The 21,338-nt window shown below is 35.2% G+C and overlaps 1 protein-coding gene across 8 annotated transcripts in view; it reads left to right on the top strand.

The window, feature by feature from the left end:
- Positions 1–21,332, top strand: part of PPP3CB (protein phosphatase 3 catalytic subunit beta) — a 47,436-nt gene extending 26,104 nt beyond the window's left edge. The window contains exons 10-15 of one of the 8 annotated variants that reach the window (XM_043924887.1): positions 5,119–5,196; positions 10,467–10,493; positions 12,545–12,626; positions 13,353–13,450; positions 18,278–18,307; positions 19,721–21,332. In XM_043924887.1, coding sequence (XP_043780822.1) covers positions 5,119–5,196; positions 10,467–10,493; positions 12,545–12,626; positions 13,353–13,450; positions 18,278–18,307; positions 19,721–19,899 — 494 coding nt within the window. In that variant the 3' untranslated portion in view covers positions 19,900–21,332. Of the gene's footprint in view, positions 1–5,118; positions 5,197–10,466; positions 10,494–12,541; positions 12,627–13,352; positions 14,387–18,277; positions 18,308–19,720 lie in introns of those variants that run through there. The other 7 variants (XM_043924886.1, XM_043924890.1, XM_043924888.1 and 4 more) reach the window with 7 other exon arrangements.
- The last annotated feature ends 6 nt before the right edge of the window (positions 21,333–21,338 follow it).

Below are 21,338 nucleotides of genomic sequence, written 5' to 3'. Positions count from 1 at the left end.
GAGTTAACAGGAGAAAGGAGATTCTGTCTATCAGAGAGATTGAAGTAGCATTTGAACTGGGGGTTAAAGAATGTTGGAATTGTGTGGGTAGATGTGAGCAAGACAGTTTTAGGAAAAGGTACTTCCCAAGGCTGAGTCTGACAGGAAGAAATCATAAGGTCACTGACAAATGTTTAGGAGTTCAATTTGATTAATAAGTAATGTATGAAAGATGAAATGTTCGTCGCTCAGTCATGTCTGACATTTTTGCAACCCCATGGACTGTAGCCTGCCAGGCTTCTTTGTCCTTGGGATTCTCCAGGCAAGAATACTGGAGTGGATTGCCATTTCCTTCTCCAGGGGATCTTCCCAAACCGGGGTTTGAACCTGGGTCTCCCACATTGCAGGCAGATTCTTTACCATCTGAGCCACCAGGGAAGCCTCTTCATACATTAGGAAGTAATGTATGAAGGATAGTAGTAGAAAAAGAATGAAAAGTCAAAATGAGATCAGGAGGATTTTGATCATTTAAACAGAGAATCTGGAACTTTGATAAATGGTGGGATGTAACTGCAACAGAAAATAATCATGATAGTCATTTAGAAAAATTACTCTGGTGAAGTGAACTGGAAGAAAGACTAGAGATTGGAAGACCTGTTGTGAAACTTCATCAGGAATCAGATAGAAACATAATGAAGCCCTGTTAACATTAGAAATGGAAAGCATGGGAGAACTCCAAGAACTGTAAAAGTAGAATCAGTGAGACTTAACAAGATTGCTTGTTTAAGAGGAGGGAATGATTGAAGATGGCTTGGATGTTTTGAGTGTGATAATGATAGTGACATTAATATCAGATAGTGAGTTCTGATGAGAACTCCTGTTATTCTAGCAACCCCTCACTTCAGTTACAGCTGCTCTTTATCTTCATTGGGATTGCTAGGCCTTTGACTGTGTTGTTTTCTTTTAAATCTGATGCCCTTTTGCCTCTCTTTGTTCTTAACACATCTCCAAACTCTTTTCTCTCTTGTTTTTCTACTTTGTCCTATAAATCTTAGCCCCAGTAAAGTCTTAACTATCCATTTTCTCCGTTTTTACAGTCAGGATATAGAGTGCTACTGGAGGTATTTATATAGCCTGGGTCTTCCCTGGTGACTTAGTGATAAAGAACCCGCCTTCCAATACAGGAGATGTGGGTTTGATCCCTAGTTCAGGAAGATCCCCTGGGGAAAGAAATGGAATCCAATCTAGTATTCTTGCCTTGGAAATCCCATGGACAGAGAAGCCTTGTGGACCATAGTCCGTGGGGTCACAAAAGAGTTGGACATACACACAACACAAAAAAGAGTTGGACACAACTTAGTGACTAAACAACAACAACAACAACAACGATTTGGTATCACCCTTTGATTTCTAGTACAGCTAGGCTCTCAGTAATACTCAAACATCTTTATGTCACTAGTCTCCTTCCTCACTCATTGCCACCAGGATGAATTCTAAAACTCTTTTTTGTAACTTAAACATTTTCTTTTTCTAGCCACTTCCCTTACTGTCAGAGAAAACACATACCAGCTATGGAAGCTTTCTCTGCTTTCTAAACTGCACTCATCTTTTTTGCAGGCGGGTGGTGGGGGGCTATACTACATGGCTTTTGGGGATCTTAGCTCCCCAACTAGGGATTGACTCTTGGTAGTGAAAACATGAATTCCTAACCACTAGACCATCCTGATAAATTGTACTCATCCTGAATTCTTAGCCTGTTGAAGATGTGACTCTTCCATCCAGGGCTACTGTTTCTAACTTGTTCTTATATTTCATTATCCTTCTGCTTTTTCAGGAAACTTACTTTATTACTTAGGTGTTCTATATCTTCAGACTCTCTCTACTAAGCTCTTTTGTAAATTGTTCAGATATATCTGATCTTTAAATAAAAAATAACATTTCCCCTATCTGATACCTTTCACTGGCCACTATTATGCTATGATTCTCTTGCCTTTCCTTCACAGCAGTTTCTAGATGGAAAGCAGTACACATGTGGAAGCTAGTGTTTAGTAACGGTAAATGACGCTGGTAACTTTCAAGATAAACCTTAACCTGTCACATGAGGTCTTTGGACCTTGCCTAGTTTCTCTTCAGCTTCAATTTTTTGTTGTTTTCTTTCATGTTTTCCATGTTCCAGCCATGAAATAGCATAGCCAACTTCCTGAATGTACTATATGTATATGCTCTTTCAAGTTTCATGCCTTAATACTTTTTATTTTTTCATAACTGTTTTGTTGAGGTATAATTCAAATACCATACAATTAACCTATTTCCATTGTGTACTTCACTGATTTTTAGTATATTCAGAGTTGTGTGTCTGTCACAACAATCAGTTTTGAAACCTTTTCATGATCCTCCCAAAGAAACCTTGTGTCCATTAGCAGTTTCGAGTTCCCTCCACATCTTCTCTCCAGCCCTATGCAACCACTTGTCTACTTACTGTTTCCATAGGTTTTCCTGTTCTGGAAATTTCATATAAATGGAATCATGCAGTATGTAGTCTTTTGTGACTGACTTCTTTCCATAATATTTTTAAGGTTTATCTATGTTGTAGCCTGAATTATTCCTTTTTATGACAAAATAGTATTCTGCTGTATGGATATACCATATCTTGTTTATCCGTTCATCAGCTGATGGACCTTTGGTACTCTTTACTTTTTGACTACTATGAATAATGCTGTGATGAATATTCCTGTGCAATATGTTTTCATTCTTCTTAGATATGTAACTGAGAATAGCATTGCTGGATGATATGATAACTCTATGTCTGACTTTTTGAGGATCTGCCAAACTATTTTCCAAAGCAGTTATACCATTTTATAATCCTACCAGCAGTGTATAATGTTTCTAGTTTTTCCTTATACTTGCCAATACTTTTTTTAAAATCTTTTTTTTATTATAACCATCATACTGGATATGAAACTGTTTCTCATTTCTCTAATTAATAATGACATTGAGTGTATTTTTATGTGCTTATTTGACATTTGCATGTCTTAAGAAATGTTCATTTTTAAATGGATTATTTGTCTTTCTACTATTGAATTGTAAGAGTTCTTTGTATATTTTAAAGGTGAGTCCCATATCAGATACATGATTTGCAAATATTTTCTCCTGTTCTGTGAATTATCTTTTTACTTTCCTGGTGATATTCTTTGAAGCACAAGAGTCCTTAATTTTGACGAAGTCCTCTTTATTTTTTCTTTGGTTGCTTGTGCTTTGGTGTTATATTTAAGAAACTATTGTCAGGCTCATTAAGATTTGCCGCTGTGTTTTCTTCTAAAAATTTTATAGTTTGACCTTTTACGTTTAGGTCCTTGATCCTTTTTTATTTACTCTGTGTGTGTGTGTGTGTGCACACTGTAAAGTGGGGATCCTTTTATCCCCATCCTTTTATATGTGGATATCCACTTGTCCCAACACTGTTTATTGAAAAAAAATCTATTCTTTCCCCACTGAATTGTTTTATTTCTGGACTCCTTAATTTTATTCCACTAATCTATTGACTGTTGCATACTTTTTCTAACTTCTGTTTAGAATACCTTATCTGCCACCTCCACCTGGCAAATTTCTATTCCAAACCAAAAGCCTACTTTTCTTCAGCAGATCTTGTGCATAACTCTGCATACTTATAGCATAGTGCTCATCGCATTTTTGTGATAGTTTATATATATATATTTATAACTCTGTATCCTTTAGTAGTTAGTAAGCTTTTGGAGGGTCAAGACTGAACCTTTTATATCTGAATCCCAAAGCTTTAGCACAGTGCCTGGCATATAGTATGCTATTAATATATTTATTAGGAGAAACAATAGGTGCAGTATTAAATTTTGTTTTGACTGTGGTCATTTCTAGGTGTTGTCAGGATATCCAGGGGCTACTACTCAATAGGCATTTTTATTTATTAATTGAAATTTGCTTGTACCTTTCTTTTTTTATTTACTCATTTGTCATATATTTACTGGATGCCTCTCATGTGCATGGCTCTGGGGAGGCAGCAGTAAGCAGAACAACACCCTGCACTCGGAACGCTTTCCTTCTAGTAGGGGAAACAGACAATATACAGATTGTGTGAAACAGTTGACAATAAAACGAGCAAAGAAATCCAGAAGTTTAAGGGGAGGTAGAGACTGGCAATTGGAGAAGGCAATGGCACCCCACTCCAGTACTCTTGTTGGGAAAATCCCATGGAAGGAGGAGCCTGGTAGGCTGCAGTCATGGGGTCTCTAAGAGTCGGACACGACTGAGCGACTTCACTTTCATTTTTCACTTTCATGCATTGGAGAAGGAAATGGCAACCCACTCCAGTGTTCTTGCCTGGAAAATCCCAGGGACGGGGGAGCCTGGTGGGCTGCCGTCCATGGGGCCACATAGAATTGGACATGAGTGAAGTGACTTGGCAGCAGCAGCAGCAGTGACAGAGACTGGCAGTAAAGACTTCAGAATCATCTTCAAAAGGTGATACTTGAAAATATATTGAAAATATATAGGAACGGATGGAATCACCAAGAGATTGAACATATAAAAAGAAGATTCGGAGGAAAAAAATGTCTAAAAGATAGAAAAACCAGAAGAGTAGAATCCTGGAAGTTAAGGGAAAAGAGAAGGCAGAATGATGAAGGAGAATTAAGCCTAAAAAAGAACCGTCAGTTCTAGTTGTTAGACAGTCATTAGTAGTCTTAAGGTTAAATTTCAGGGGAATTGCTGGAGCCAGGTTTTAAAAGATTGAATGCTAAAACTTTTTGAAACAATTGAAACTGTGCCATTGTTTTTTTCCTACTCCTTAATGTTGTATCCATAATGAAAAATTAATGTATGTGTTTAGATGTTATTCATCCCTGTACTTATTCCTGTGGGGGCTGCTTTTTTTTTTTTCCTCTGAGGGACCTGATTACTTACTCCATAAAGAATCTCTCAGGCTTGTTAGCCATTTGATTTCTTTCAGTTTGGAAGCCTATATAGCTTTTTAATTCCATCATTTCTTCTATCTAAATGTGTTAATCTTGTGTTATAAATCATTTGATCATTTATATAAATGGTTGCCCTGTGTACATATAGAGACTTGAATATAATCAGCTAATGTGTAACATTTGTTTTTAATAGTGACAGAAATGTTGGTAAACGTTCTGAGTATTTGCTCTGATGATGAACTTATGACTGAAGGCGAAGACCAGTTTGATGGTATGACTTTATTTTACTGTTTTTTATTGTGAAGTGGTATTGTTTAACTGCCCAATTTCAATATACTCTTGTAAATTATAGTCATTGCTCTCAAATGGCTATACTATTTGATAAGTGACAAGTCACTTTTTTAAGATATTATTTAAGACTTTAAAACAATTTTAGTGATTTTTTTTTTTCTGTTGATATGGGGAAGAAAATGAATTTTGGAAAGGGGGAAATTTGAAAGAGAACAGAAGGAAAAGAAAATTGAAGTGCTAAAAGAATGTGGTTCTTCATGAATATGGACACTACTTAGAGAAGGGAGGATAAAAATGCTTTTTGTTTCATTGGTACTATATTCTTAGTGCATCAGAAATATACCTGAGTACATAGTGGTGTTGTCACTTCTTCTTTTCAAAAATCAAAATAAGCTGTTCCCAATTTTGAGTGGTTATATTCTAAGAAACTTCTTGTTAGTTTAGTTTGAGGTTCAGAAAGCCCTTTTTTTTTTTCCATAGAAACAAAGTTATACATGGCTATTAGTTCTTATGTAGGACAGCCAGCCTGTGTATCTAATGCACATTTATAGTATAAACTACTACAATAGAAGCGAAATTACTTTTCTTTTTATGTTTTGAAGATCTTATTTAGAACTTAAATATTTATTGAGTTAATTAACTGGATAAACAAAAAATATAAACAATTTATAAGCTGAAAACTCTTTATTTCCTTCCATGTACCCCTCACATCTTTGTTGCAGCATGTTTTTCATAGTTTTAATCAGTATATAAATGTTGCCATGTATTAAACATGGTCTACGTACGTAGTGGTAAAATTAGACACCTGCATATTTTTATATATTACTATACCATAACCTTTGTAGTTAATCTTAATGTTGTTTGGCATTTGGGTTGCTTTAAATTATCTCTATTATGAATAGCATGCAATAAACATAGTTAAACAATAATTTTAATTTTCCTTCTTGGAATAAATTTCTTGAAGAAAATTACAGAGTTAATGAGTATGAAGAATTTTAGCTTCATTATTTTAGCTGTGAACTGCCAGATTACATGAGAATTGGACCAATATGAAGTGTTTCTAGCAATGAATCCATAGACCTATTTTTTTCACAGGCCCACCTAATTGAGTTTTGGTCATTTTTACTTATTTTAATTGATGGCTATACAGAAGTAAGTTACTGTTGGCTTAATTTTTGTTTATTTGAATTCTAATGATGCTAAGGAAGAAATCTGCTTTACTAGCTGCGTAAACTTCCTCTCAGGTGACCACTTAACAAGTAAAATCTGAATAAAGCTATTTAGAAATATCTTTACTTACAAACAGGTTCATTTCTTAAAACACTGTTTTAATTCTGTTTGTTCAAAGTACAGAGTGACTATATACACATGTCTGCTGTTGCCATCTGTTGGTGGCAGGCAGCGAGTGCTTTTACTCTGGCTTATAGTTTCATTAACTGAAATAAATTAACTTATATTAGTTCTCTTTTGGGAGATAATAAGCTTCAAAGAGTAGTATTTAGTTTTCCTTATTTTAATTCTCTCTTTCTGATGTTTTGTAGAAAAGTTTTTAGTTCTAACATTTCATCATCTGTCTTTTCCATAGAATTTTTAAATAGTTTTAATTAAATATTTATTTTCCCTGTTCTGCTACCATTGTTGTAAGATTAGTTCTAGGTTTAGATTCTAGTTCACAGTGTTGTAGATAGTGATATAATGATCAATAATATAATGAAATAATTTTTGTGCATATCCCACTAATTTTTTTCAGTAGAGTTTTTTTGTTAATATCAAATTCTGTGAACTATCGAGTAAGAGTTTTTTTTTATTGTTCATAATATTTTTTATTATTATTTTGATATCCATGAATCAGTAGTAATAACCAATTTTTTATTTCTAAAAATAAATTTCAAAAAAATCTTTATTTTCTTGTTTAGCCTGGCTGGTGGGGGCGTGTATCAATTTTGTTTGTACTTCTAAAAGAACCAGTATTTGATTTTGTTGATTTTTCTCTGTTGTTTTCTCGGCTTGAATTTCATTGATTTCTGCTCTTCATTTTATAGTAGGAGTTTTAATTGGCATTACATTCTATCTATATCTGAATCTAGAAAGTTTTTTTTAAAATAATGTATAATTTTCTAAACTAAGATAAAATTTTTTTGCCCTATATAGTTAATTCATTTACTATAATTATTTCTTTGAATATATTTAGTATATCATCATTTTATTTAAAATTATGTGATTTTTCTTTGAAAAAATCTGTTATTACCAAGTTAAATTAATATTTCACTATTTTGTATTCTAATTACTATTGCAACTGGTATCTCTCTTAATGTATTTTCTAACTGTATAATTATATATTTTGGGGTTTATCTTATGTTCAACAAGTTGGATCAGCAGAATTACCTCCTACGATAATTTTTATTTTGTTTTCCATAACTTTAAAAATGTCATTTGCATAAGGCTGATACTGTTATTTTCTACATTTTTATCCTTTATTTCTCTTTAAAAATTTGAATCTTAAAAAATTTGAATCAATAGTGTTAAATAGAAGTAGTGACAGGTGATCCTTTAATCCTCTCTGTAATAGAAAGGAAAAAATTTCTCTGTTAAGTCTAATATAGTACTTGGTTTAGATATAGATGATTTATATGAAGATAGACACAATTGTCAGAGAAGGCAGTGGCACCCCACTCCAGTACTCTTGCCTGGAAAATCCCCTGGAGGGAGGAGCCTGGTAGGCTGCAGTCCATGGGGTCGCTAAGAGTCAGACACAACTGAGCAACTTCACTTTCACTTTTTACCTTCATGCATTTGGAGAAGGAAATGGCAATGCACTCCAGTGTTCTTGCCCAGAGAATCCCAGGGACCGGGGAGTCTGGTGGGCTGCCATCTATGGGATCGCACAGAGTTGGACACGACTGAAGCGACTTAGCAGCAGCAGCAGCAGCAACAGCAGACACAATTGTCTTTGGGAATTCAACCACGAATAAATATAGATTTTTATTATATTCCTTCTAGTGAAATTTATGCATTTTATCAATATTTTTTTCTATCAATGAAAAATTATACTTATTTATCAACTTGTTATATCATTCTTATACTCCAGAGGTGAATCAAATTTGATCATTAAAAAGGCACTGTAGTTTAGTGAAAAGGATCAGTGGTTCAGATGTCTTGGTGCTACCATTATACTAGCTGTGTAATCTTAGGAAAGTAACCTAACTTCTCAAAATCTTCTCTTCCATAGGTTGAGGGAATAGGTTGAAAACTCTTCCTCACTCTTCAAGTAGTTTTAAAAATTGGGAAGTACCATTTATGGGCTTCCCAAGTGGTGCTAGTGGTAAAGAATCCTCCTGCCAATGCAGGAGACTCAGATTTGATCCCTGGGTCTGCAAGATCCCCTGGAGGAAGGCATGGCAACCCACTCCAGTATTCTTACCTGGGAAATCCCATAGACAGAGGAGCCTGGCAAGCTACAGTCCGTAGGGTCGCAAAGAGTCAGACACGACTAGGCATCTGAGCACAAGCACCATGTTTGACAGTGTTTCTCTGGGAAAATACACTGAGTTCCAACTTTGCATACTAGAAATAGATCTCCCTTCACTGCCAACATAGCAGGTGCAGTTACTTCACATTGCTTCACCTTTGCACGACCAAGTATTAAGAGTAGGGACTCAAAAAAAAAAAAAAAAGAGTAGGGACTCCAAGAAAGTTTTGAGGATATGCATCTGGGAGTTTGTCTAGGAACAAGAGTGATTTGAAGGAGAAAGAACCTTGAGTAATGGAGGAAAGGAAAGGAGTTTAGGATAGACACTAGGGTGGGTTGGGAAAAGAGCTACTGGAGCTACATTTGTTTCCCTTTCTTATTCATATCCCCTTATTTCTTCCCCTCGACTCCATGTTTTTTCCTTTCCTTTGACCACGATAACATGCCTTCTGTCCTCTCCTCCTTTTCCTGCTCAGCAGTGAAACTATGCTGTGGATTGAGCCTGCAGAGAAACCTGATTTAGGAAGAAAACTTATTTTTTTTTTTTTTAGAAAACTTATTGAGTTGGGGATTGCTGTGGAGGCAGAATAAGAGTTTAGCTTTTCTATGGGGGAAGGGGAAGAGTAGGATTGGAGATTTCTGAGTGGGAGGAAGAGAAGAGTAGTTTTTGCATATTCAAGGCCAAAGGAATGACTCTTTCTTCTTAAGTGATGGACTTTGGTATTCTGTATTGTTTAATATACCTGTGGGTTTATTTTTGAAGGCAAAAATTTGCAGAAATATATGGCATTTGTATATGCATATAGCATTCCTTTTAGAGGTATTACGTAATCATTAAAGGGAATTTTTGAGGACTGATTTCTATGATATTTAGAATGAATACTGTTTCTTTCAGTTATATTTGTCTTGAGTTTGGTAAAGGAAATAGATAACCCATATGTATTATAGTTTTACTAAGCTAAAACTTTGCATTTTCTGTAATGGAATCATGTATGTCAGCATTACAATGGAAAGCTCAAATGAAACGTCTTTGCTGCCTACTCTTAGAGCTATTACTTGTTGAAACAGTCTGTTGCTATTTGTGTAAAAAGATGTCTCTCAAACTCCCAGATTGGATTGGGAACAGATAGCACATACTGTTGATCCTGAGTATGTGCAAAAGTTCCACAATTCTGATTTAAAGAAATTGTAGGCTTTTGTTATAATGGAGTGTGGGAGGCTTAGCGTTTTTTTTATTGGGAGTGGGTAAGGTTTTTCACCGAGGTAGTTTATAAAGTTACCTACATTTCTCTGTGTATGCTACAGATTTTGCAGATTTGGTGTCCTTGAAGAACCACATGAGTTTGTATCTCATTTGTGTCATTACCTTTCACTTAACATACTTCCATGGGTGACACATTTCCTTAGGGGTATTAATATAAATGTGCGATTGTTGTTAGCACAGTCTTTTATCAGTCTTATGTGTTTTCACGTGTTTTTTTCTGTACCTAATTTGTCTACTTTCATCAAATATTATAGTCATTCTGTCCATAATTTCTTCTGAACACATATCTTTTAAGAAATCTTTCCTTTAGAGCTCTACCCAGTGGCATCCCTCCTTATTTGCCAGATCTACGGTACTACATTTTTCAAATTTCAAGTATGAGGGACTCCATTTTTCTCCCTTTCTTTCTACATTCATTCTTCAGTACCACTGCCAAGTTAAATCTCTATCTTTTTATTTGTCTCAACCACCTTTTCTCCATCATTCACTTCCTTTTTTCTGGACTCTCCATCTGAAGAACGGCTCATATATGGCAATAAAAAAGGTACAGACCAGACAGAGTAACATCGTTTTGAAATATGACTTCATAAGTTATTCTCATGTCCATGTAAGTTAGTGCATTCATTGAGTATATTTATGCAGAGTCCTCTGGGCCTTGTGCAAATTTAGTTTAAGTTTTATCTAAGTTAGAATTTGATGTTTTTAGAAGTCATATTCCAAGATATCTGTCTTTCTGTGCATGGAAATATTTTTCCCTCTTTTTCATTCCTCTTGTTTTAAAATTTCATTCTTTTGCTTATTTGTAATGTTTTGTACTCTTCCCTGCATGACTAGGGTGTTTGATTGTCTGTCTTATTCCCCAAAGTAATTTTACTGTGGACATTTACTTTAATATTATGCATGATGTGTTTGTAGACTGATTTAAAATCCTGATTTGTAAAGTGTTTTTATATTCCAGTGAATTTTTAATTTGAAATAAGTATAGTTTACATATCATTCAGTTTTATAGATATAATTAAAGCTGAAAATATGAATGTATCTCCTTACAGCCATCCTCCCCTATCCCCATACTCCTCTCCTCCAGTCTAACTAAAAAATTCCATCAATTTTAAAACAAAGTATCTATATTAATTTATTTGAAGAGAATCATATTTATCCTTATGTCCTTGGACGAGATACTTAGTAAAGTTAGTTTCTTTGTCTATAAAATGAGGAAATTGAGTTTTGCAGTATCTCGACTGTCTCTTCAAATTCTAATATTCTGTGATTTTGAAACTTTAATTCATTTTTTGGCATTTTAAAAATACCTGTGTAATACCATGGTACCCACACAATTTCGGATTTGTAAAAGCTGTAGCTTCATTGCTCATAGTATTACCCTGAGAGCATCATAAACATGGTTGTGCAACCTGTTTTCTCTAAAATATGTCCTTTGTTTTCATCTTTGAAATTTCTTTTTCTGTTTACTTAACAGTAAGGTCCAGTCACCATCTTAGTTTTTAATTATATGTACTTGTGGACTGCTTGAATTTTAAATGAGATGCTATAGCTCAAAAGACTGGTGGTTGTTCAGACCTCCATATACCTAAGGCCCCTTTTGGTCTAGTGTCTTTAGCCTTTCCTTAACCTTCTCCTCAACTATGGTGCTTCCATATGTGCGTTGTCATCATGTTGAAGCACCATTCTAAGGAACCACACTCTTGGGTCCAGAGTGATTCTAGTTGCTATATATGAGATAACAGGACGGAGATTGTTGTTCTTTCTGGAGGCCATGGGAAGGAAGATAACAGCCTTTGAGTCTTTTTTCAGGCATATATTCAGTTATTTTGATATATCCTCTTCTGTATCGGTGATAGGCAGCACAGTTAACCCTTTGGAGATGAAGCATTAGTGACTCTTCAGCCATGTTTTTTGGGGAGTCTTTTCACATTGTCACTCTCCTTATGTCATACTCACCTAGGGATGTGAAAGCTTGTATGTATTTGCATGACCTTAAAAGACTTCTAGTCCATGAAGTTGAGATTTACATTGTTGAAATGTGGGTATGGTTCTTAGTTCTGGGTCACGGGCCCAGTAGTCACTTCATATCACATTTTCAGATCAAATTCAAGCAACGAAGCTTCTTTTGTCATAGTATGATGGCATATTTCGAGCCTGCATGTCAAAGGCTTCTATGTTAACCAAGCAGAAGGCTATAGGCTATTACCAGTTCTAGTCTGCTAGTCTGCATGCTGTAGGCTCTCATGAAAGTTAAACAGACTGTAGGAATGTTACCATTTTTTTGTCCTCTGGTTTGTGGTACGGGTTGGACTCTAGTTTCTTTTCCATTGCTCTTTTACTCATTAGTCAGTAGTGTGAGAGTCAAAGTTGTGGATTACTTTTCATTTGTATTTGTATCAGATCCCAATATTAGACCAGTGCTGAGCTAAACATTGAAGGAGAAGCTTTTTGGCATGAGTTCATCTAGTCTCCATGTGAGCTGGTGGCAGGGGGCTTGGTGTTGGTTCAGATGACCGTGTAACAGGCTAATAAGATGGTATAAGTATGGATGCCCTAAACTTGAGTCTTTCTTTCTATTTATTCCATTGAAAGTAGGTTCAGCTGCAGCCCGGAAAGAAATCATAAGAAATAAAATTCGAGCAATTGGCAAGATGGCAAGGGTCTTCTCTGTTCTCAGGTAATGATACATTTTTCCAATAATTTGTTTTGCAGAAATCACTTTTATTGTGCTTTACTACACACAGTGTCCTGTTGGATATCTAAAAACAATATAGAGCATTCTTTCTGTAAAGAAGTTGTATATTTACATGTTGAAAATGGGAACACAAGTCTCTTTGAAATTAGCATTTTTGACCCCTTGATTGTTATTGCTCACCTTTGGTATCTCTTATCCTTCTGTGATGAAACTAGTAGATCTGTATCTTGAAGATTAGAGCAGAATAAGAAGGAGGGGGCACTTTTTAGAGTGTTCCTGATGAACTTGCTCATCTATAAAGGAACTCCTTTATGCTGGAGCCCCAAATTGTCTTCCTGGGGTTAATTCAGGAAGACCAGGTTTAAGAGTGCATGCGAATAAGTCTGCTTATATCAGACATTTTATCTTTAAAGTGTATGAAATACCATATTTTCTCAATTTTACAATACCTATTGCTGTTTATACCTATCTCACATATATTTAATAAAACTTCTCAGGAAAAACAATATATGTCTCAGCTGCACAGCGTACCCTCATATCTGAAACATTTAGAATGTGGAAAAATGTGTATCTTGGAATTGAGGAAAATATAGTAATAGCAGCAAATGTCATAAACTATATGCATGGCCTTCATCTGGGCCCCGTTCCCTCTTTTTAACTAGGAACTTGTTGGAAGTCTCTGATCTTTGTTATATCTCTCTGCTCTAGGGAGGAGAGTGAAAGTGTGCTGACACTCAAGGGCCTGACTCCCACAGGGATGTTGCCTAGTGGAGTGTTGGCTGGAGGACGGCAGACCCTGCAAAGTGGTAATGATGTTATGCAACTTGCTGTGCCTCAGATGGACTGGGGCACACCTCACTCTTTTGCTAACAGTACACATAATGCATGCAGGGAATTCTTTCTGCTTTTTAGTTCTTGTCTCAGCAGCTGACATAAGCAGAATACTGTATGATAGGTAGTGTCTGATTAAGAACCTGACCGGGGCAGAAAATTGATAGAATCAGTATTCTTTTCAGTTGAAAATAATGATCAGTCTCTCAGCTTTTCATGAAATGATATGGGAGTAACTCATATCATAATGTCTGAAATATTTATTAATTTGTCTAATGCACCCTTTTCTTTTTAAAGCCTCAGTTTCAGAATGTGAATCAGGATATTCATATTACTTAAAATGGAAATGTAATTCCAAGTTTCTTATTTTTTATCTTTTTAATTTATGTAATTGTATTAGACTATGCTTATATTTTCAGATGTTAATTTTAGAATTAACAATCTGCTTGAGCCCCAGAACATTACTTATGCACTTCACTTGCCAAAACATTTGTGCAAGGTTTTGTACCCTGGTAAATGATGCCAAAGTTTGTTTTCTGTGGTGTTTGTCAAATGTTCTATGTATAATTGACTGTCTGTAACATGCTGTTTCCTTCCTCTGCAGATGTAGCTGCTTTCCTAAATCTGTCTGTCTTTCTTTAGGTTAGCTGTATGTCTGTAAAAGTATGTTAAATTAAATTACTCTATCAGGCACTTTATCTGTCTTGATGTAGAGGCAACTTTGTAGCACCTTGTTTTAAGGTTTGCTGCATTTGTTGCTGTGCTTTGTGCATTCTAAACGTGAATGTAACATTAGATATTAAGTCATTGTTATAAGGGGTTGAATTTAAATCTTGTAAGTCAAAATTGAAAGGGTGTTATTAAGTGTGCCTTTATTTTGCATGAAAATAAAAAGAATTATACGTAAAGCATTCCTGTAATCTGGCTCGTTGAATATTTTATACTAAGAAAAACAAGTTTTTTTTGGCATAAATATTTGTGTAAATACTGGATTGACTTTCTGAAAGCCCATTACAGATTAAATAGAAGAAAGTGATATGAATGTTATAGTCTATACACAGTAACTCCAAGTCTAGATTTCTTTCCTTTTTGGTTGGAAAGCAGAAAATGTGATATGTAAAGCCTTACTTTATGTTTTATTGTAACCACAGCCCTCCAAGGGTCATTGTTGTATTAAGACAGGAAGCAACAGATCTGATGTTTTCCTTAGTGATGATTGACAGTATCTTTTTGGTGTTATAGTTAGTCAATTTTTTAAGGCAAAAAAACAGGAAAGTTTTAATTTTTCAATAAATTTAAATTAGATTGACTTTTCATAATTTCATTTCACTTAGTCTCATAATAAATGCTTAAATAAATAAATAAAAAGAATTTTTTTCTGTAGACAAATAATTTCTACTTGTAGCCTATACATGTTCTATTTATATGTTATTGTGTTGTCTGCTACCACCACTGGTATATGTGAGATATACAAGTATGTTTTGAAATTATAACTTCAAATTTTCATTTTGAACAAGATTTTTTTTATTTAAAAAAATGTGCTTTGATTCTCTTTATATTTCTTGCCTTTCATTTTTCTTATTATGTTATAAGCATTAGGCAGATTAGCTAAAAAGAATTTCATTAAAACAAATTAAGATCTTAAACATTCAATAAATCTAGTAATAGAAAAGGATGAATTTCAGTAGCTTGAAAATTGTTGTACACTTCCTCCTGTTTGTTCAGAAAAGGAAAAAAAACCCAGAAGGGTCTCATACTTAAATAAATCTAAACTACAGTCATCTCTCAGTTGTCCTTGGGTATAATATTACTTTTATGTAGTATCCACAACAAACCTTTTCAGATTTTGCAATTAGCACCTGCTAATTACATGCTTTGTTGATAGCTCAGCACTTCTGTTTATTCATAATTTGCATGCAGCCTGAAGCTCAGTCTTCCAACTTTGAAATCACCCCAACTGCAGGGAAGGATTGAAAGAGGGCTTTACTGAGATACTGTCTATTCCTGGCATAGAGTGAGTTACTGGATAGTGCTGAGCTTAAGGGGTCCAATTTGGGAGACTAGATAGCTCCACAGCTCTGCCAGCAATGAATCTTGATAGTGTGGTTTAACTATTTGATTGAAGTGATTTCTCTAGCATGAGTAGACCCATTTTGAAACAACAAAACTCTTACAGAAGTAGTATCGCCTGTGTGGTTTTTAAAAATTTATGTAACATTTAAAATTTTTAATAGACATGATGAACCCTTATGTGAATAATGGAGAGCTAAGTATTGCAAAAAGAAAGTTTTAAAATTCTGAGACCTCTTTCCTGTTGTCAGAAAATTGAAATTGTCTTATCAATAACATTACAGTTAACTTATAGTATTTTTCAAGTGTTTTACAAACTGCCTAACGGAGTAGGATTTGTTAATCATATTTTATGTTCATTTTCCTCTGGGAGTTTGATTGGGAGCTAGCCATTATAATGCCGCCTTCACTAGGAACTTTATGAGTAAATATGTGGCCATCTGTGTTATAGTAAGGCCATTTCCTCTTGATCACTTATTCTGTGTAGTACTGAGGAACACAGTTTGAAATAGCATTGTACTCAAACTTACTAAGGCCATGTCAAGATGCCCTGTAAAACTGAAAAAAATTGAGGAAAATTAGTGCTTTTCACATAGAATTTTGCAATTATCAGATCTCTTTCTTCCCAGCTTAATGTGTAAGCTTCAGATGATCTTTGAATTCTAAGCATTCAAGCTTGACATGGTGTGCAGTTTTGAGTGTGATGTATATTTTTGTGTTCTTAGAAGGATTTAGAAGCATTTAGAGGCCTTGGGAAAGAGCAGAGAATATAAATTAACCTAGAAAATGCTTTTACATATAAAAGTAAAAGCCCACAAAAGTATATTGTCAAGTTTTATAATTTGAAAAAGTTTTAACAGACTTTTTAAACTATTGATATACCCAAATAGATACCAATTCTTATAGTAATATCAGTTTTTTAATTTATTACTATATATAATACAAAATATGAAATATTTCATCTAAAGTCATTTCTGTTACCACAAGTTCTTTAAAGCATACATTCTGGTAGGCACCTTATTTTCCCATTTAATTTGTAAATTATAAAGTAAATAGTCCATGTTTTGAAGAATAAGAATTCCAGGGATGATCCAGTAGAGGTGGGTCAATTATACCAGTTTTCCGTGTGGACAAATTACAAGAGTATTTTACAAGCATACAGGGCTAGATTTTTTAAGTGGTGATTTGTACAGTGGGTATACAGTAAGTATATCTGCTTTAATTTGTAATATGATTTAGCAGTTAAGAAAAATTAATTCTTCCTTTACTCAGTGTTCATGTTTCTTTTGGGGGGGACCCCAATTTACTATCTGATTGAGATCTCCAAACTTATCTGATTTAGCCTTCTTTGATTCCTTAGATTTTTCAGTGTCCTTTCATATTAATAACTGCTTTGGATAAAATTTATCATTTTTAAATCATGTATACTGCTCAAAGGTCATTTTAGGAATAATTATTCTAATTGACCTTCTTGTAGAAAAAGCAAAATAGAAGAGATGAATGTTATTGTTATAAATATTCTGAGTTTTGTATACTTGGGGTAAAGTGAAGAATTAAGACTTGGCAATATTATCAGACAATATTGTCCTCTGCAGTTTTTGATCCTGGTCTTGAATGTGAGAGCTTCATACAGTTTGAACCCAGAATTGAGCCCAAAGAATCTTTGACTACAAAAAATATATGACTAAATATGTTGAAATTCTCTAAATAGGCCAGAGATAGGCTATATCAAGAATGCATTTTTCATTTATATGACTTACATGTATGTCCATATCATGAAATGATTAGGATTTAATTGCCTGTAAGACCTCAGTTCTATCTCTTGATTCCTCTCTAGTTGGTAGATGGGCTTGAAAAGATAGATGCTCAGTAGCCTTTTTATCTTCAGTTAAGAATGCAAGATCTTATTATCTGAGGCAAATTTGGGTTCATGATACACTGAACATATATGGATTTTTTTTAAGGCTATATATGTTAATATCTTTAGATATTTGGAACACCAATGTTAGAATAGAAAGGAAGATCCTAGTACATGAGCAGAGTACTTTTAGATTACCCACAAAGGATAGGACCACAAAACTGTTCTAGTTAGTGTAACTTACCAAGTTTACTGCCCACAAATTTTATTTCATTGTCCTCTGAACATAGCAACTTCTGCAGCTTATGCTTCACTCTATGAATTAGAAGTGACAGGAAAAGCATTGCTAGACTCCTTCTAGTTTATATCTTAGGGAACCAACTGGTGATAAGTGTTATTTCAGTTAGGCATGAAAGAAAAGAATTTCCTTCTGTTTGCTCTGCTACAATTCTACCATCATGGTTTCACCCTAGAGAATTTCATAATTTCATCCTAGAGATATCCTTGTGATTGTTATGGATGTGATATAATAAACATATTGAAAAATTCTAAGGCCATCAAAATACTGAATTCAAGATGGATAATTAATACTAGCATTTGCATGGATGCTGAGGTGTCTGTGTTTATAATAGGTCTGTGTGTTCTGTGCATTGAGCGATGGTGTCTTAGTGCTGTGTGTAAACTGTGCTGTGTCAGGAATTGGGGGATTGGATGGGGTTCTCTAATATGGGTACTATATATGTTAAATTGTAAATGATGATGTAGTATGGGGTACTGTTATATTTTTTAAGTGATCATTGCCTTTTCTTCTGTACAATATGACCCTTCTCATCTCTCTCATTCATTTTGCATGCCTCTGCTCACTTCTGTACAGCCACAGTTGAGGCTATTGAGGCTGAAAAAGGTACGATCAGAGTCCTTGCGCTGGGCAGAGATCTGTGGTGTGTGGGTGGGCATCAGAGAATGTCCTATGGGTGTGTCTTACTTCTAGCTTGCACAGCCCAAGATGAATCAGACTCACTGACTCATCAAGTTTAACAGTCGTATCTTCTTCTTCTTCTTTTTTTTTTAAATCACAAGGACTGATTTCCATAGTGACGATTTGTTTTTTTCCCTTTTCTAGTATAGTAATGAGACCAGCATTTAATGTTCCAGAATTCTTTAGAGTACAGCATGTTATGCTATAATATTACAGCATTTATAGTTGCAAATGAAGATCTGTTCCATATTTTGCATGATTCTTTGCTACTCAGGTTTTTATATTCTTGAGTGAAATCCTCTCTAGATACAGGTTTGGTATTCCCGTGATAAAAAAATGATAAAGTCATTTTCAGTAATTCCCTTGAGAGTGCAGGAGCTGTCACTATGATTTTGTGCTGCAGTTTGGGCTGTTGTTTGCTGGTAATAGTGTATTCATGTGTATCATGTATTGACTTGGTAGTACACGTTGCTGAAAGCTTTGCTGCCCCAACCATTTATTTGGTTCACATGCACAGAGTTTTGAGTCTCAGGGATTGCATATTAAAGGAACTAGATCATAATCAATAGTATGGAAATCTTTTCTATGCACATTTTAATAATAGAGGATACATCACTCCAGATGAAGTGAATAAGAAACCATACCAGTTGAAAGAGGATTGCTGTCTATTTTGATTTGGGTTTCCAAAAAATAGGCGATGAATAGCTAGTGAATTAAGGAAAGCATCTCCTAAATATGAAACTCTAAATACTTTTTATTACCTACAAACACAGATCTAACTCCTGGAGGCATTTCCCACCTTTTTCATTTCATATTGGTGGTGATGGAGTGATGATACCTTGTCCTCCAAGGTAGTTCTAATTGCTAAATTTTAGCTTTATTTCTTTTCTCCTCCCGTGTTCTTGGTACAGATTTGTATGTCAAGGATTAACTTTGTTTAGCCTCCTCACTTGCCCCTATTCTTGTTGCTGTCTTACTGTGATAGCCACTGTTGATTTTAGAGCCTGAGGTAGGAGATAATTGATGAAGTAGGAGTCAGGCTGAGACCCTGAGACCATTGCCTGGAGATCTCAGGGTCAGGGGAGGGCTATTTTTGTGTCTTGTTTTTTTAAGGCTATGCTAACACTTGTCATCTATGAAGCTATCATGTTTATATTTAGGTTTAAATGTTTCATATTTTAAGGGGAAATCTGGAATGGGGATAGGCTTCAGTTTCAGTACAGTTTAAATGTTGCTGTGTACAACTAATTTCTTTCTTCTTAAAAATCATTAATTATGTTTTTGAAATCTCAGAAATGTTTTTCAATTACTGACTTATCAAATTTGCATTTTGTTAAGCAATACGAGGATTCTCTCCACCACATAGAATCTGCAGTTTTGAAGAGGCAAAGGGTTTGGATAGGATCAATGAGAGAATGCCACCCCGGAAAGATGCTGTACAGCAAGATGGTTTCAATTCTCTGAACACCGCACATGCCACTGAGAACCACGGGACTGGCAACCATGGTGCCCAGTGACCCACGGCTTCCCAGGGACTCTCACATCTCGGGCCCCAAATGGACAGATCACCCGAGGAACTGGAGGGGTCGGCCAAGCTGACTGTCAATGTCACAGTCCCTCTGGAGAAACCATTGTGCTTTTGAGACCCCAGCCCCCTTCCTGGATGGAGGCTTGAGGGCCCTGGGACATGTGCTAACTGATAAGATTGGGTCATCGCTGCCAAGGTGGAGAGCAGTGAGCAAGGGGCTTGGGGCAATTTCCAGTGGAGGGCGACTGCACCTCCATTTATGCTTGTGGTTCACACATTTAAGTTTACAAATGAGATTTCTTTTTCCCCTCAGTAGAATTAGATTTTGTTTTTCACCCATAACTTCAAATACAATCCTAAGAGCTAATGTGGACTTTTTTTTTTCCATGAAATGTCTTTAAAGGATGAATTAGCATGGTCTTAAAATACATTTCCGAGGTTACTAAGCTGTATTTTGAATTATGGGCAAAATGCTGAGAAACCCAGTTGGCATTTAAACAAAATGCTGACCTCAGGTCTATAGTTCTTAAATGTGGCTAATTCTGTAATATAGTCTTGGTATTTTTCAATTACGAATGCATAACCTATTTGTAGGCAGACTCTCTTACTTGAACACAAATCCAAAAACTAATTAGAATCTTTCTTGTCCAGATCTTTTGAGATTTAAACCCCACAGATTTAAGAAGAAAATCTCTAAATTTCAGAATTATGAAGAATTACAGAATTACTCATTTAAGGTACTTTAAAAAGAAGTTTGTACATTGTCAAAGTAATTTTAATTCAAATCATGTCTGTAAAACTTGACGTATTTTGTGTATGCATGTTTTAATTTTGCAGATATTTAATATATAGACCTATGATGTACAGGTACGACATGTATAGGTTACCTAGATGTTATGAGAAATTTTAGTTTATTGTGAGTACTCAAGTTGCTTATACAGCCACCAGGGCGATTTACTGCTGGCTTTCTATCGTTTTATGTTTTGATGCAAAGGAAATTTTAAAATGTTCTGGAAGTGTTTTGATTACGCAGTGCAGCACAGAAGCAATGGTTCTGTTCAGTCATTCAGATGTTAGTGGAAGCATAAGAGTCAAGACTGCATGTTGAACATTTTCTTTTGATAGTTACAGAACTGCTTGGTTAAACTAGATGGAACCATGTGCTGATTTTTCACAATTACTGGCCTGTATTGACTGCCACTGCAGTTTGGTATTTACCTTTCCTTTGGTGGCTTGCTTCCCTCATGCCCTGGAATACAACTCAGAGCTCCAGGCAGCGGAACCATCTATTGTTTGTTTGCCAGAAAGTGCACCCTGTATGGTCTCCTGTCTAAGTTGGAAATATTATGCATGTGCAGGACTATTCGAGTATTTTATAAACAGTAGCACACAATAAATTCCATGCATGGGCCGCTGCTCCTATCTCTG

The sequence above is a fragment of the Cervus elaphus genome, chromosome 15 (assembly GCF_910594005.1).
Source record: "Cervus elaphus chromosome 15, mCerEla1.1, whole genome shotgun sequence".
Classification (NCBI taxonomy): domain Eukaryota; kingdom Metazoa; phylum Chordata; class Mammalia; order Artiodactyla; family Cervidae; genus Cervus; species Cervus elaphus.
The sequence above is the reverse complement of the archived record's forward strand: the minus strand, read 5'-3'. Positions and strand labels throughout refer to the sequence as shown.